The sequence below is a fragment of the Frieseomelitta varia genome, unplaced genomic scaffold (assembly GCF_011392965.1).
Source record: "Frieseomelitta varia isolate USP_RPSP 00005682 unplaced genomic scaffold, Fvar_1.2 scaffold_326, whole genome shotgun sequence".
In the NCBI taxonomy this organism is placed as follows: domain Eukaryota; kingdom Metazoa; phylum Arthropoda; class Insecta; order Hymenoptera; family Apidae; genus Frieseomelitta; species Frieseomelitta varia.
Window position 1 is genome coordinate 618,761 of NW_025110064.1, and position 16,513 is coordinate 635,273.

Sequence of the window (16,513 nt, forward strand, 5' to 3'; positions counted from 1 at the left end):
TAATAAAGGCAATTTTATGTTCTACATTTCTTACTTTGTTTTGAAAATAACTTATCTGTCATGCTTAGGGCGTTTCATTATCATTGATATATGATAATTTTACTAACGTATTTATGAAATGATTAACAACTAATAACTACTTATAATAACGATTTAAATTTTATAATTTTTATTGCAAATAATATATTTTCAATTTTTTTTATTATTAATTTTATATACTTTAAAGTCGTGTGATTATACGACGTAAACAGTAAATACTAATGCTCGAGTAAAACTATACAAATATATTTTAATTCATTAATCAATGCAAGTTGTAATTTATTCTAAAGAAATGTTAAGTTATTTGTATTCTTATTTTAAAAGATATTTCAATTTTAATATCATGTTGTGTATGTTGTATAGTAAAAATTTGTTTTATTGATAGGTATCCGCAATGAATGTCCGTTTGGCTTCCCATCATCATGGAAAAGCAGGTTGTCGATGGTCACATTTTGGTGGTAGAAATAATAGCACTAATGGTGGTAAGCTAATTTGTATAATAGCAAACATTATTTTTAAACTTGTTTTAAATTTCAATTATTCACAAATATCTAATTATTATTTTTCAACATTAATCAATTTAAATGCATTAATTTGGAATTTATATTAAATAATTGTGTCACTAAATATTTTGAATTTAAAATACTTCTTTTTGGAAGTATTAATTAGTTTATAATAAAAGTTTTCTATTGTTTTGCACAATATTTTATTTATTGTACTTATTTGCAGGTGGACAAACCAGCACCACTCAACAACCTTAACATCAGGCAAATCAATTTAAAGCAATTAGAACAGATGAAAAAATTAATAAAATATTGTAAAATAATTATTTTTCTATCTAAAAATAAAATATAATTATACATATTATTATTTTCAATATTTAATGAAATAAAAGTAAATAAAAATAGGAAAATCTGATTTTTTTTGAATATATTGGACTTGTGACAAACGTTTCTGTTTTATTATTTGCGTAATCAAATGATATTTTTTTAACTGTATTTTTCTTACATTATTAATATGAGTTCTTATTTATATAATAATGTTTTATCGTTTCTCTATTTTAGAAAGGTAATCGTTTTTCTATTTTACACATTTAAAATATATAAAGATAATATATATATATATATACATCAAATTATACATGTATAGTTTTACATATAAAAAATATAATACAGAAATTAACTTTTTTTTTGAAGGAAAACAAAATATAACTAAGGATATGTATATGCATAGTGATATTTATATTATATAATATTAAATAATATTAAAATTATATGAAACATATATATAAAGATTATAATATAATTTAAATGAGATTCTATGATTGTAACATACTTTTTTTTTAAATTTTTTTCCAATATTAGTGGCAGTGAAATATTGAAATTTTAGTTACAAACTTGAATGTTTTCCTTTTACAACTTGTCATATAATTAATGTTATTGTCATATAATTATATAAAATATTCGCAAATTATCAAATAGATTTTATAGGTTTTATCCAAGTAATAACATATATGTTCTTATGTTTTGACTTTTACCTATTATCACCAAACATTTAATACATGTATAATGATAAAAATGATAAAAAGTAGATTTACATAATTGCCAATTATAATTTGTTTAAATATTTGTACATTTTCCTTTATAATAATCTGATTTATAATGTATTGCTATATTTATCTTTACAAGATAGTGCCTACATGCAAATTTGTTATAAATTATTCTACTACAAGTAACAATTTGTTACATTTAAAACAATTTTTAGTACATAGAACATTGCTTTTAGAATTATGTTTTTCAATCCATTTTCTTTAATTTATATACTTCTTTAATTAGTAATGTTTATTACTACTTAATTTAATTTATTTAAAGTACATTTTCTGATATGTTTTACATCAAGTGTAATTGATTGCTTCAATAAGCTTATTTAATTTAAGAAACTATATAGTTTTTCTAATAACAATGTTCACTGAGTTGTCATAAGATATTATGACTTATTCACTACAGCTGACTTTTTATATCACAGTATTTTATATCATTCTTAATCCATTGATTAAAATATAAAGTCAAAACATAATACAATAGTGTGATTTAAATATTAACATAAAATTTATAAAAAGTAGTGTATTAAAACTTAGTTTATTAAGTTTAACAGAAAAGTTAGAAATAATTTAATTTGAAAAATATAATTTTTTTTTGACAATGGAAAAAAAGATGTAAAATATATTTAATTCTAAATTTATATTTCTTACATTATGCGAAGTATAAAAAGATAAAACTAATATTGAAATAATAATTATGAGTATGGAAGTGCATTGTATTTCCTTTATGTCTTTTTTTCGTAAAGTTTTACATTATTGTAACTTGTATATTATAAAACATCAAAGCAATCTTACAAAATAAATAACATATATAAAATATTTTAGATATGGCTAAATAAGGCAATATTTATTACACATTTATTTGAAATATATGAATTTAATATACTAAGCACTTTTGTTTTATTTTATGTATTGTACATATAACTTATTTTTTTAATAAATGAGTAAGATCTTTGTTTTGTTTCTGAAGCATAATATCTGTCTTTTCTGCTTTATCTGTTATGTTGTCAATCAAGTCATTTTGTAAATCTATCTCTTCTGATAATCCTATAGCTAAACCTTTTAATCTAGCTAATGAACCGCTCATTTCATCTAAATTTTTTTCTAATACCTTGCTCACGTTATTACTTAAAGAATTTGTTTCTACATCATTATCCAGGCCATGTAACTTTAGTGCTGGGCTCACATTAGCCATATTAGTTTGTACTTGTTCTAAAGAATTTGATAGAGCAGGAGATGTCATAGATTCAGAGCTAGAAGATTCTGATAATATAGTTGATGGTATCGGTGCATCCATTGATTTACCACTGAGATAATTTTTAAGACTTCCAAACACACTTTTTATTCCTTGGATATGCTTTTGACTAAATCTTAATGTGCTATTAATATCGTCTAATCTCTTTTCTGTTCTTTCTAATTGTTCTCTTTGTCTAATGAGTTCCTAAAATAAAACAATTAATATACAGCTAAATGAATGTAATGAAATATATTAAAGCAAACATACAATAGATAAACATTTTATCTATGTTGCGCAAAACAAATATGATATTTCAATACATTTTATGCAAATTCATAAATTAATGAAATTAAATTGCATTTAGATAAATTAAATATTAAATTTAAGTAGAATAATTTTTCTTTATTAAAAATTGTCTTGCATGTCAAACACAGCTTGAAGTAATAGATAATAAACTGAATAAACAGGTAAATAAAATTTTCTAAATAAGCATATACAATAAGGAATAACATAAAATAACAACAGACAGCGAGATATAACAAAAGAGCAATTTATTTAATAGTCAAATAATAATAATAATTTTAGTTACCTCTGCAGTAGCAGCTCCGATCTGTTCAGAGTCTCTTAGTATCGAAATAGATCTTTTCGTCGATTGTATCGTACGTTCTTCTATTTCTTTCTTTCGTTGTAATAATTGTTGATGCTTTTGTTCGAGAACATTGTCAAAATTATTATATTGATTGTAAGTTGTGTGACCAGATCTCGGTGGAGCACTATTTAAAAATGTTTCGTCGTCAATGTCGTCTTCGAGAGAGAAAAATGGATTGTTCGGATCACTCAAATAATTTTCATTTGCCATTTCGTAGCGTATTAGATACTTAACAATATTGAAATCTGTTTCAAAATTTGATTAAATCGTCCGAGACAACGACATTCGTAGACACGTAAGATCTGAAGCTACGTTATACTAGACGGCATTCTATATATACATCCCTATATATACATCCCTATATATACATCCTTCTATATATACATCCCAGTGATTCTCAATCGTTTTATTTGTAAAATTAATTTAAAAGCTTTTTCTAGTAATATTTCATAATCCTCTTTTATAATCCTCTCAACTTTGAGAACAATCATTTTATTGAAAAAGAGAAGTAAATTTAAATACAATAAAAAATATAGTATATTATTCCATTTATAAGAGAGAAACGTTATAAACATATAACGTTGCTCGTAAAAAGAATTACTTAGTTTGATCTATAGATAAAGATAGGCAAAAATGACGTGTAATGACGTCACAGATTAAGCACAATATAAATACTTAAGTAAATATGCATATATTATCGATAAGTCAACGAAATTTAGACAATACCATTAGCTAATAATATATTTTTTTTGCCTTACACTTTTCGAGTTGAAGATTTTTTTATCATTTTAGTGTTATTTTTAATGTCAACGATTTAGCATAGACTAAGATTATAATCACAGATGAAAAATACAAAACTAATAAAGTTTATTATAAAAAGTTTATTATAAACAAAGTATTCGTCTTTTTCAATATTGAATATTAGAATTTAGAAAAAAGAAACATTAGAATTTATATTATGATAATGTAATAGAATATCGCATGTAATCACGTGACACGAAAACATGGTAATAAAATTGTGACTCTCCAAAGCACGGAATACAAAAAAGCATATCTGTTCTGTTTTTCGTCAATGGTAGAGAGATTTTATTTGCGAATGTTTACTATTTCATCCCGGACGAGTTCCTCGTCTATGATTCAACCACAGACAAGATCGCTATTTCAGATCCCCGGCCACGATATTTCGTAAAGTGTAAGGTCTTTCCATATATCTCGTCTATGACTCAACGTGGCAACCGATAAAACAGTTTCAATTTCGCAGCGAATGATGGGAAAATTACGCAGCAGGTGCTGCCCCCAAGCGATAAAATATTCAAATTAGAAACTTTAACCGTTATTCACTGCTTTTCAAATGTTCCAGTGAGCGCATATCGATTCTAGTGCGAGAAAGTTAACCATCGACTCCGTACGAGCGGTTTGTTACATCTTTTCCGTTTGAAATAATCTGTAACAAACAACAGAAAGCATGGAATCCGCTATTGTCCATCTCGAACAAAGCGTAAGCATAGTTTTAAATCATTTTTAGTTTATTCGTTCTAAATGTTATTCATAATTTTTTCATAAATATTGTACTTCATCAATAAATGTCAAATGTTAAATAAATCTATTTATGTATGGATAATAAGTTAATATTTTATAAATTGTTTGATGTTGCAGGTGCAAAAAGCTGATGGAAAATTGGACATGATTGCATGGCAAATTGATGCTTTCGAAAAAGAGTTTGAAGATCCAGATAGCGAGGTATGGTTTATTTAAAGAAAACATTATTCAAAATGTACAAATTACACATTTTTTCCCATTAATTATCTATTAGATTTAATTCATTAAAAAATTAGTTGGTCGAAAAGTGACATATTTCGTTTAAATGTCAGTTGTTTAATTGATAAGAAAAGAAGATTTAGTTAGAGAAAATTACAATTACAATTTCTTTGCCTGGTGGTTACTAAATTTAACATTTAAATTGCTGTTTTTATTTTTTCTTCTTTTTTATGCTTTTAACAGATCTCTGTGCTTCGTCTATTAAGGTCTGTTCATCAAGTTACAAAAGATTATCAGAACCTTCGGCAAGAAATATTAGAGGTTCAACAGTTACAAAAGCAACTTTCAGATTCTCTTAAAGCACAATTGTCTCAGGTGCATGGACATTTTAATTTATTGCGCAATAAAATAGTAGGACAAAATAAAAATCCACAACTAAAATAAGATTAGACTGTTAGTTATTTTTTAAAATTATTTCCTAAGTTGCATTTAATTTAATTTATCAATTTTTTTAAGTCATAAATTTTTTAATATTATAATTGTATCAACAGAATGTAGTTTCAAAGCTAATGTTGTTTTAAAAAGTTCAATAATATTTAACATTCTTGTTAAAAATAAATATTCAAAAGGAAATTCATAGATAAAAGATAAATTTTGTCTTCGTTTTATTAATTGATGAAGTTATCTTCAAGTTTTCCACGTTTTTAATTTGTAATATTTATTACAAGGCACTTGTATAAGATACAGAAAATTATATATTTGATATATAATTTAACAATACAATAGTAATTTAATTATAATTTTCACATATAAAATTTTTTGTAATATAAATTATAAAATATTTTCACTAATATCACTAACTACATCTTTCAATAAAAATTTGTCTGATCATAAATATTTGAGAAAAACTAGGTTGTAAAGTATATTGATATCATACATCACTGATATCATTTTGAATGTTTTGATATATTTGTAATAGTTAATATGTATTTATTATATGAAAATACCTATGATTGATTTATTATAATAATAATAATTTATTCTTGGATCTTATTGCTTAGTTCATAAATAGCATGGGATCAACAGGTATTATCGACAAATAATTTATTTAAATTCCTCTATAAGTACGTTATTGGGGGCCAATCTATATGCTTGTATATCCATGGAAAACAATGGAACAAGTAAGATTTAAAAATATTATTTTCATTCTTATGTAGGTGTAAAATTTATCAATTTTTAATTAAAGCTATTGTAATAATTAAAAAGTTTTAAATAACAAAAATCAAAATTTAAATAATATTTTGTAACTTATTTTCAATATAGATTTTGATTATAGTGCCAAAAATAAAAGTGCCAATAAATTTTATTTATATCAATAAGCTTAGAACTATAAATATATATTTATAATACTGGGTGACATGTAACACCTATGTTTGAAAACAGTTTTACATTTAATTACATTTTATTATTACAATCTTTATAAAAAATTATACAATATTCTTGTTGAATCTTTTTTAAATAATTGAAATTGTAATTCTTTGTATTTATTGTATAACCAATTTACATGAGTTAATTAAAATGGCCATGTCCTCATATAAAAAGAAAAAATACAAGTATAAATATCTAATAGTATTATAAGTATTTAATTATACAAAATTATACTTTTCATTTAGTGAATAATATATAACTGTATTTACTACAATCACCCTGTATGTAGCTGAATTATTTTTTGCAGCAGTAGTCTAACTATTCTTACATTCAAAATATATACAACTGAAATTTATTCTTTATAATCAGCAAGTAAATTTTCTGAATTTTAGCATTTTAAGAAATGACTTATGTATACACAAGTAATACTTGTTATGATTTATAAAATTCTGTTTTTGTAAATTTTAACATGTAAATTTTATTGTATATATGTATGTGCATAGAGTAGGAAAAGTGGCAAGCATATTTTATGACACAAAGGAAAAAGGAAGAAATGTGCAAAGCCAGGAGTTGCACATATTAGGGTATGAAAAATGAAATTGCCTTAAGACACAGACGTGCATTCAATGAGCTATGTGAACTATGTTGGAATTACTCTTTACTATAATGTATGTAAGTCAAAAAGTCTGTTATTTAGTAATGTATAAGTAAAACAGCACACTTTCATACATCTTGATTGGTCAATTACGTGCATTTCAAGAAAATGTTTTAACCTTTTTCATAATTTTAAATTTGTGGAAGTTAATTACAAATTTTAGTCTGCATTTATAAGTTCATGCGATTAATACATGTCAACTTGATACTTATTATATCTTTATTTTGTTTTCTTTTTATTCTTCTCCTGCTCCATGTTTTACAAAACAGACAAATTTGTGAGCATTCGCGTGGCATTTTCTTGAATGGAGTAACTGAGTTTCATGATTGTAATGTTGTTAGTTTTTCACATAAAAAGCTATTCCCTTCGAACTTAACTAAAGCAAGTCGATTACCTATGAAATGTAATCACTTTTTATGAGAAACTCCTCTAAGTCAATACTAATGATTCAGAAAGAAAAGAATATTTATGATACTCAGTGACTCGCACGTTTATCAGAGTTCATTTATATTTCAGTTAATCAATCGTGTATCTACTTTCAATTACTCTGCAAGCAGAGTATTAACTGAAAATATAAATCAACTTCTAGATTGACCTCTAGCCTTTATATCTAAGCAATTAGATCTGGTCTATATCGGAACTATATCGATGCATACATAGTCGGTAGTGATATCAATCACAGTCACGTATTATTTTTTTATTATTATAGTGGTAATAAAAATGGGATTTAAAAATCCTCCTCGCAGATCACAATGGTGTATTGCGTCAATCATAAATTTTGCACATGTAACATCGTTCGTGATTTCAATGATCATGAACATTAATTTTGTCGCAATTGTGTGTCTTTTAAATTAATAATTCTATTTTGGAAAGATAAGTGAGTTTTTTCATGTTTTTGCGCTATTCTTAAAAACTATTAAATATATTTTACGATAAAATTTGATTTATGAATATTCGAATTTTCTTATTATTTTCCGATATTGCGAAAAATAATTACTACATGTTCATTGTAATGATAATGAATTCAGGGTTATTTTTGAAAAAGCGTGACTTTGATTGTTTGATCGATAGTCCAATACTTGTTAAAATTGGTTTTTAGAATAGATGTAGAAGATAAGTGAAGAGAAAAATGGTCTGGAACACATTCGAAACGTGCCAAAAATACTTTGGTCAATTAGCATTAAATAAATATACATATATCGTTTTATTTCGATGTAATTGAACGCAGATTTCAGAGCATCTGCTTTTCTATATAATCTACATATCACATTTTCGACGATCTATTTCTCACCTTTTTACTTGTGATATTTCTAAAAAAAAAAAGTTCACTGATTTGAAATCAACTCTAATCGTCTAATCGTAACTGTGCAAGAGAGAGAGAAAAAAAAAGATTAAAAAAGAAAATAAAAAGGAATATTGTAAGTATGTAAAAGGGACTTGATCAAAAACGTAGCAAATTTTTATCATTTCTTGGTCTTTTCAAATTTTATTTCTCTTACCAAAAAAATTTCCGTCTTACGAATTATATTATATTATTTTTCACATATTTTAAATATATATTTAAAATGTTTAATGTAAAAATTAATTAATATCCCATACATTTCTCTCTAGAATAATAGAAGTAATGAATTTTACGAAAAATGTTATCATTCGTATTTTCAAGTTTTAATAATTGGAAGTTCGAATCTGTACAGATGCGAATAATTAAACGGAATGGGCTGCGTTTTTAATTAAAAACCTTGTACATGTATTCCTACAAATGTTACAAATGAAACTTTAATGCATGTTGCACGCTTAGACACAATATGAACATAATGTATCAGCCATTACTTTATGCAACTTATTTATTGTTTATTCATGAAATACGCGTTCAAGTGGTTCGTAAAATTGTACAATTTCGATACCAGTCTGTATTCGTCAATGATCAATTAAATCATCTTTATTTAATTATTATAACTAATTATAATTATTATAATTCCATATTTATATTATCGAAAGTGGTATATAATATTTTTGGTAACATCAATGATTGTTGAATTTTATTTTATTATTTAAAATGTTTGATTTTTAATAAATAAGACGAATATGTTAGAAACACTACAGAAATATTCAATTTCTCAGACTGGAATTATATAGCACAAAGTTCGAACCAAGCGTTGAAATTTATTAATCGTTTACTATTGTATTATACACGATTGCTCAAACATTTCGATGTACATTATACAAAATTAAATGACACGATAAAAATTGTATCTTTTTAGATATTTATCTCGCTATTATGTAATAAATTGTTAACTCTGTAGCAGGTCATTAATGAGAATTTTTTCTTACAACCCTGTTTATGCTTGTGGAAGATTATATATTTAATTGTTCCTTTTCAAAAGTTACAATATAACAGGATAGCTGCAATAGGAAATACAGTTACATATCACTTAGAACTTTGGAAATAAATACATATTAATTTTTTCATTGAAATCATATTTTACTATGAAGTGAACAAATTCTCAGAAAGAATACGTGTCTATGAGCTGTCCGGTTTTAAATGTTTGAAGTCTGAATCATGCATTTGGAATGATCATGTTGTCTGTTCTTAAATTTAATTTAATTATTCAGTACTTATGTTTTTCTGGTAATATTTAATTTGATGAGTTTTCTTTTGATTTTCATTGATTGTCTTCAATTTTTTTTTTTTAAATCCTTAATATTACATAATAATATGATTATTTAAAATTTTATAAATGATATTTTTATTAATTGAATATTTTTTAAGATTAAATACTGTTATAATTTTAAATTTTAAAAACTCAAATAGAATCAAAACAATCAGATGAAAGAAAAGTACATTTTATTAATTTTAACATTTCCGGTACTTGCCAGTATCAATATATACTTTCAAAATGCACTTTTGAAATATTTCGGGGTTTATTTCAAAATAAATTTCTCACAATAAAGATTCATCAGAATTTCAGGAACACTGTAATAAATTCTCAGCATCATTTTCATCGTTCCAACATTACCTATCCTCATTTTTCTTTCCGATGAAAAATAAGAATCAAGATTGCCCGGCACGGTTGCCTAAAAAACCGCGTTTTAAATGTCAGGCATGAGGTCAGACGAACCATGGAACAGCCTAATCAATTACTCATTCCCTCTTACCATCACCCAAGAACCGTGGCCTTAGAGGCCCTTTGATTAGCTGCTGACCGTTACATAGAATGGCCAGGCCATTTCCTTGATGAAAAATCCTTGCAACTGCTTGTTACTTATTTACCAGTAGGTCCGATATCGTGAATTGATATTTTAACGAAGTGAAATGTATAATTTTCCTCCTGATATTTGGCTGCGTGACATTTTCTAGGTCACGCGACACAAGTATACCAGAGGTGACTGCATATCGGAAATTTCTCCACGAATTGGAACTTAGATTTTTAATTAAAACGACTTTTCTGTGTAAAGCACGGTATTACGAGATTTGTGAAGTGATTTTCAACTCTGATAAAAAACAGAATATATGTGACAGAAATCTACTGTGTTTCCAATCGCCATTTCATTAGTAATTTTATATTATTACGAGATAGTTCAGTAGTAATTTAATTTCAATTTCATGTTCTGTATCTATTTTTGCTTCAACTCTGTAAGATCAAACAATGAAAGGCTTACGATTAGTTATATTAGTTTCTGAAGTTCAGAGGTAGATTTAAATTTGAAATACTTTGGAAAGTCTTTTTGAAAGACTTGTACAGGATTTGTACAGAAATTGGAATTTCTGTAGTCATTGAATAAGATTAAATTTTAAAGGAGAGTTGTCGAAAACATTAAAATAAAAATAAATCTTTTACTCTTGATCTTAATAAATTATAAAAAGTGGTTGTGATTATATTTAAGACTATAATTAAAAAATCCAATAAGTTATAAATATTTATTCAAAAATAAAATGAGCTAATAGAATAGTAATGTCAAAATTTTCTTTTAAAAAATTGTTAAAAAGTGTCAAATTTTTTGAAAATAAATTAACATTGATTATTTCAAAACATAATTCACTAAGGATTTAATTTGTAATCAAAAGGAAACGTATTATATACTGCTTGCTGCAGGATTCTTTTTCTACGAGAATGGCAAGCTTAAGTACTTCTGCTTTTATGGGAAAGAGTTTTTATTATATATGAAATGCGTTTGAAGAACGAGTGAAGATTTTTGGGAGTGAAAGAGAGACTAGAACATGCACAAAGCGAAGTCTTTAATGTAACTGCCTATAGCATCTGGTTAAAATGGGAAATGTGTTCGCTTTTTAACTTTTAAGTTATCTACGACTTTTTAAACTGCTGTTTAAAACAAAAAGAGTGATCCGTAGTTGTTTGCTCCTTGTTTTGTAAATTTATTCCTATTGTAAAATTCGAGAAATTGTGTTCTTATTTTACTTATTTTTTTTGCACTTACACATGCACATATACATATATTCAGTACAACACGTTTTTGTAAATACATTTTATAAAAAAAGGAAAATTTGTAGCATGTTTACAAACTTTGGAAAATTGTTGCGAATGCAAAATTCAGTTTAAAAAAAAAGTTGGAAAAAAATTTAGTATAAAAATATATATAAAAAAAAGGCGGGCAAGTTAAAGTAAAACATTCAATATGTTATGTTATTTGAAAAAGTTGTATACATTTCATGAAACGAATGTTTAAAATGAATTTTATAAATAATACAAACACCACATATTCCATCGAAGTAATGACGTTCACTAAAATATGTGTTCGAAACATGAAATGTAATAGGAACAAAGATATCTTTTAAACTTCATTCAAATAAATCCAGAAGAAACGATTGATTAAAACGAAATCAAATCAACTTGGTATAATAATGTTCTAGAATTTTAATTTAGGTACCTTTGAATTTAAAATAATCCCACGAGCAACAAGATCAATTTAACACGAAATCTGATTCCTATCTAACTGGGACGTCTTTCGAGTGGTTGCTCATGTAAAATATATATGGTTCAGACGAGGAAGATGAGTTCAAGATACAGCCTACCTTTAGATATCTCCTTTCGTTTTTAGAAGATATGCAAATTTCGTTACGTAATGCATCCTTTGATTTAAACGGGTGGTTTTGCACGAAGCGATAGAAGGTCATTTCTCACCAGGTTACTCATCGTTAGTTTTCGTTCAAAGCTGACTTTGGTTATACGGTTGAAGATCGTATCGCTATTAGAAATGCCTGAAATACTTACTCTGGTTGTATGAACGCGTAGGATGGTCTTGGAATTTCAGATAATCCGTAAGTGATTTTCTCTCTGATGCAGAGCAAGTTAAACCAACCGTAATGAAGACGCGTTAATCTCTAACTTAAGGTATCTAGCGTCTAAATCCTCTTACTTTCCTATTGTTCGAGGTTGAAATTATGCAGTCTGTACGGTAAGTTTTCGCGAGAATTTACGTATATACTGAGAAAATTTGCCTAGTTTATTTATTTTATCTGGTCTGCAGAGAACCTGGAAAGAACTCGTCTATTTTTTTACTTTTTTAAGTCTGTTCATTCGTTTTTTGTTCGCAAAAGAAAGTTTACAAGTAAAATTTTGTTCTAAGAATGTCCGGGGAACAAATTACGAACAAATTTTACTTTATTATTTCCTAATTATAATGAAAAGTAATTTTTTTAATAAAATAAATATGTGTTTTAAATAAAATTTAATTTATAATTAATAAAATTTATGTTTAATTAAATGATTTAAATGATAATTTGTGTATTTATATAATTATATTATATATTGCATATTATTATATATTTTATTTTATATATTTATATTATATATTATATATTATTTATATATAATTTGTATTTATATAATTATATTATATATTATTTATATTAATTAAATGATAATTTGTATTTATATAAAATATTATATAATACTTACATATCGGAAAAATATAATGTTTTTTAAATTACTAATAATATAATATTTTTTAAATTTAATTACTTTGTCTTTTTTGTTTCAAGAGCTAAAGCTTTCATTTGCTTTTATGCATTATTTTCTATATGATTGTAAATTTCTCTTTTCCATTTATAATTTGGTGCATAAATAGGTGACGTTAGGCGAATAACATTTGAATATAATTTTATATACATTTTTAATTGAAACGAAGAGAAAATGCTTCCTCTCTTTCTTCTTAGATTTCCAATCTTTTTGCATTTACTTTCAAACGACTCGAGGTAAATAAGATGACAGACAGTTACTTCGCTATGAAAATTCTTGAATTGCAATGCGTTTGATGCGATTATAATGCGGCAATCATTGCTCCATGTATAGACATGTATGTGACTGGAAATATTATTCGATTTCTAACACTAGTGACCATGATGTTGCTAATTTGAATAGGCTCGAGTAGTTGTATAAATATTCATTAAAAAGAAGAACAATATATTTTCTTCATCTTGTATCTATTGTTGATTGAATATTTTCTAAAAATATTTTTCGCGCGGCGATCAATATTCGTAAATGCTTACCGTGCAGATTAATTTTTTTTTTTTTTTTATAGAAAAAGATACATTATCTTTGACATTTTATATTATACATTTTATAAAATTATCGTAACTCGATCATCTTTAATTCGAATGTCTTTCAACCATTACAAACAGATCAAGCATTCAAACATTTTTCGCAATTAAACACATTCATTGTGTACTTGTTCATGCAACTGACTACTTGACACAAAAAGGTAAAAGGAAAAGTAATATTTTCTCGTCATTGTCACGCGATGCAACACGAATACTACTACCTCTGAAATTATACCTTTATAGATCTTTTCTTGAATTTCATCATCGAAAGAAACATTCTCAGCAATGTATTTTCGTCTTAAAGATACTATTTGAAACATAAATATTTAATCATCGGTGTTAATTTTCGTTTCTGTTGGAAAATTGGATTACTCCCAGTAATAAAGTTCGAAGGTACATTTAGGAGTATTAATATTTAATTAATACTGTTTCAGTATATATACTTTTAGTATGCTGAAAGGAGCCTTTTTATTCTATAAATGTTTATGTCAGAAAAAGTTATTTTCTTTTTATACATGTAACTGGACTGGATTTTTGTGTATTTGCAAGAAATTTCAAAATTGCACAGAATGCATGTAATATAAAAGGATATAAAAAATATCCGAGGTACGTCCGCTTTTTACAACATTTATTACGCGAAACAATTTTCCACCGACGTTTCATTTTTTAAATCGTACTCTCAATATGAAAGTGCAAACAACTTTGTAGATATATAATACAAAAGCCACTTTTTTATTCGATTATTGTTTGAATTTTAATCTCAATCAAATTAGATAAAATAAATGTGAATAAAAATAAATTTAACGAATTTTTTTAAATATTTTATTATAATGTAATATAATATAATGTAATGGCTTACAATTAGTGATACTTTTATTGTTATCTATTGAATTCTAACTACCAAGCCTACCAATCAATTGTCCTTTAAGACTTGATCTTAAAATAAAAAAATTAAAAAAAATAAAAATGAAGTAACTGTCATCTTTTAATACTATTTTTAATACGTTATTACCGAGATATTTGGGTCAAATTAATATTAGACAATCCCAGTTTCCGGTGCAACGCATTTCTAAAGTTAATGGTACATGAGAATTGTATCTATATTGATCAAAAAATTTTGCACTTTCTTTTCTTGTGCTTTATAAATCATTTAATTGGTTTATCACTTAATTGGACTCATTCGAAATTTATCTAGTAATAGAAATTAAACTTAAACCAAATTAAATATTTTAAAAAAAATTAACTGGATTCTGACTTATGAACCCATAGTCTTTGGAACGTTATTTATTTGTTGTATTTACGAATTTTCACATTTAATTATACATTGTTTCAATTATGCCTATACTTTTAGTTACATTTTATATAGTTTTTATTTTCTTTACAATTAAATTTTTGTTTATTGTAATATTATAATTATTGTAATATTATTATGAAACACATCATGACAACTGTAGCAACATATTAAAAAATGTTTAGTATTAAAATTAAAATGTTTCATGTTAAAACAGAACAAAGTATGCATATTTAATTCTAGAAAATTTTGCTTGATAATATTATTAGACACAAGGAATCTTAATTTCAAATTTATTCACTTCATCTCCATTTAGTTCCATAAATTCATTCTTTATAAATTAAATCCAAATTATACTTTTATCCAAAATTAATTGCAACAGAGGATAAAGGACGCAAGTTCATAGTATAAATGTTCCAAATTTTGTTAAACTCTCTTGCCATCATTGTGCTTTTAATTGCATTATATATTCATAAATATTTCCAGAACTAACCGATCTAACATAAAATTATACTTCTATCCAAAATTAATTACAATAGGGGATAAAGAACGCAAGTTCATAGTAAATGTTCTAAATTTTGTTAAACTGTCTTGCCATCATTGTGCTTTTAATTGCATTGTATATTCATAAATATTTCCAGAACTAATCTAACATTCATAAATATTTCCAGAGCCGATCTGACATTAAATTATACTTCTATCCAAAATTAATTACAATAGGAGATAAAGAACGCAAGTTCATAGTATAAATGTTCCAAATTTTGTTAAACTGTCTTGCCATCATTGTGCTTTTAATTGCATTGTATATTCATAAATATTTCCAGAACTAATCTAACATTCATAAATATTTCCAGAACCGATCTGACATAAAATTATACTTCTATCCAAAATTAATTATAATAGGGGATAAAGAACGCATGTTCATAGTATAAATGTTCCAAATTTTGTTAAACTGTCTTGCCATCATTGTGCTTTTAATTGCATTGTATATTCATAAATATTTCCAGAACTAATCTAACATTCATAAATATTTCCAGAGCCGATCTGACATTAAATTATACTTCTATCCAAAATTAATTACAATAGGGGATAAAGAACGCAAGTTCATAGTATAAATGTTCTAAATTTTGTTAAACTGTCTTGCCATCATTGTGCTTTTAATTGCATTGTATATTCATAAATATTTCCAGAACTAATCTAACATTCATAAATATTTCCAGAACCGATCTAACATAAAATTATACTTCTATCCAAAATTAATTATAATAGGGGATAAAGAACGCATGTTCATAGTATA

General features: G+C 25.5%; 2 protein-coding genes across 2 annotated transcripts; one reads left to right on the plus strand and one right to left on the minus strand.

Annotated features, from left to right (window-relative positions):
• Positions 1 to 1,684: 1,684 nt before the first annotated feature.
• LOC122530082 (synaptosomal-associated protein 29) lies at positions 1,685 to 3,868 on the minus strand. Its single transcript, XM_043656742.1, has 2 exons — positions 3,466 to 3,868; positions 1,685 to 3,080 (listed from the first exon to the last, which is right to left on the minus strand). The coding sequence occupies exons 1-2, from the start codon at positions 3,733 to 3,735 to the stop codon at positions 2,565 to 2,567; spliced, it is 786 nt and encodes a 261-aa protein (XP_043512677.1). The 5' UTR covers positions 3,736 to 3,868; the 3' UTR covers positions 1,685 to 2,564.
• A 1,017-nt stretch (positions 3,869 to 4,885) lies between these two features.
• LOC122530083 lies at positions 4,886 to 5,960 on the plus strand. The gene is made up of 3 exons (XM_043656743.1): positions 4,886 to 5,023; positions 5,182 to 5,265; positions 5,527 to 5,960. Exons 1-3 carry the CDS (start codon positions 4,991 to 4,993, stop codon positions 5,725 to 5,727), a joined length of 318 nt encoding a protein of 105 aa, XP_043512678.1. The 5' UTR covers positions 4,886 to 4,990; the 3' UTR covers positions 5,728 to 5,960.
• The last annotated feature ends 10,553 nt before the right edge of the window (positions 5,961 to 16,513 follow it).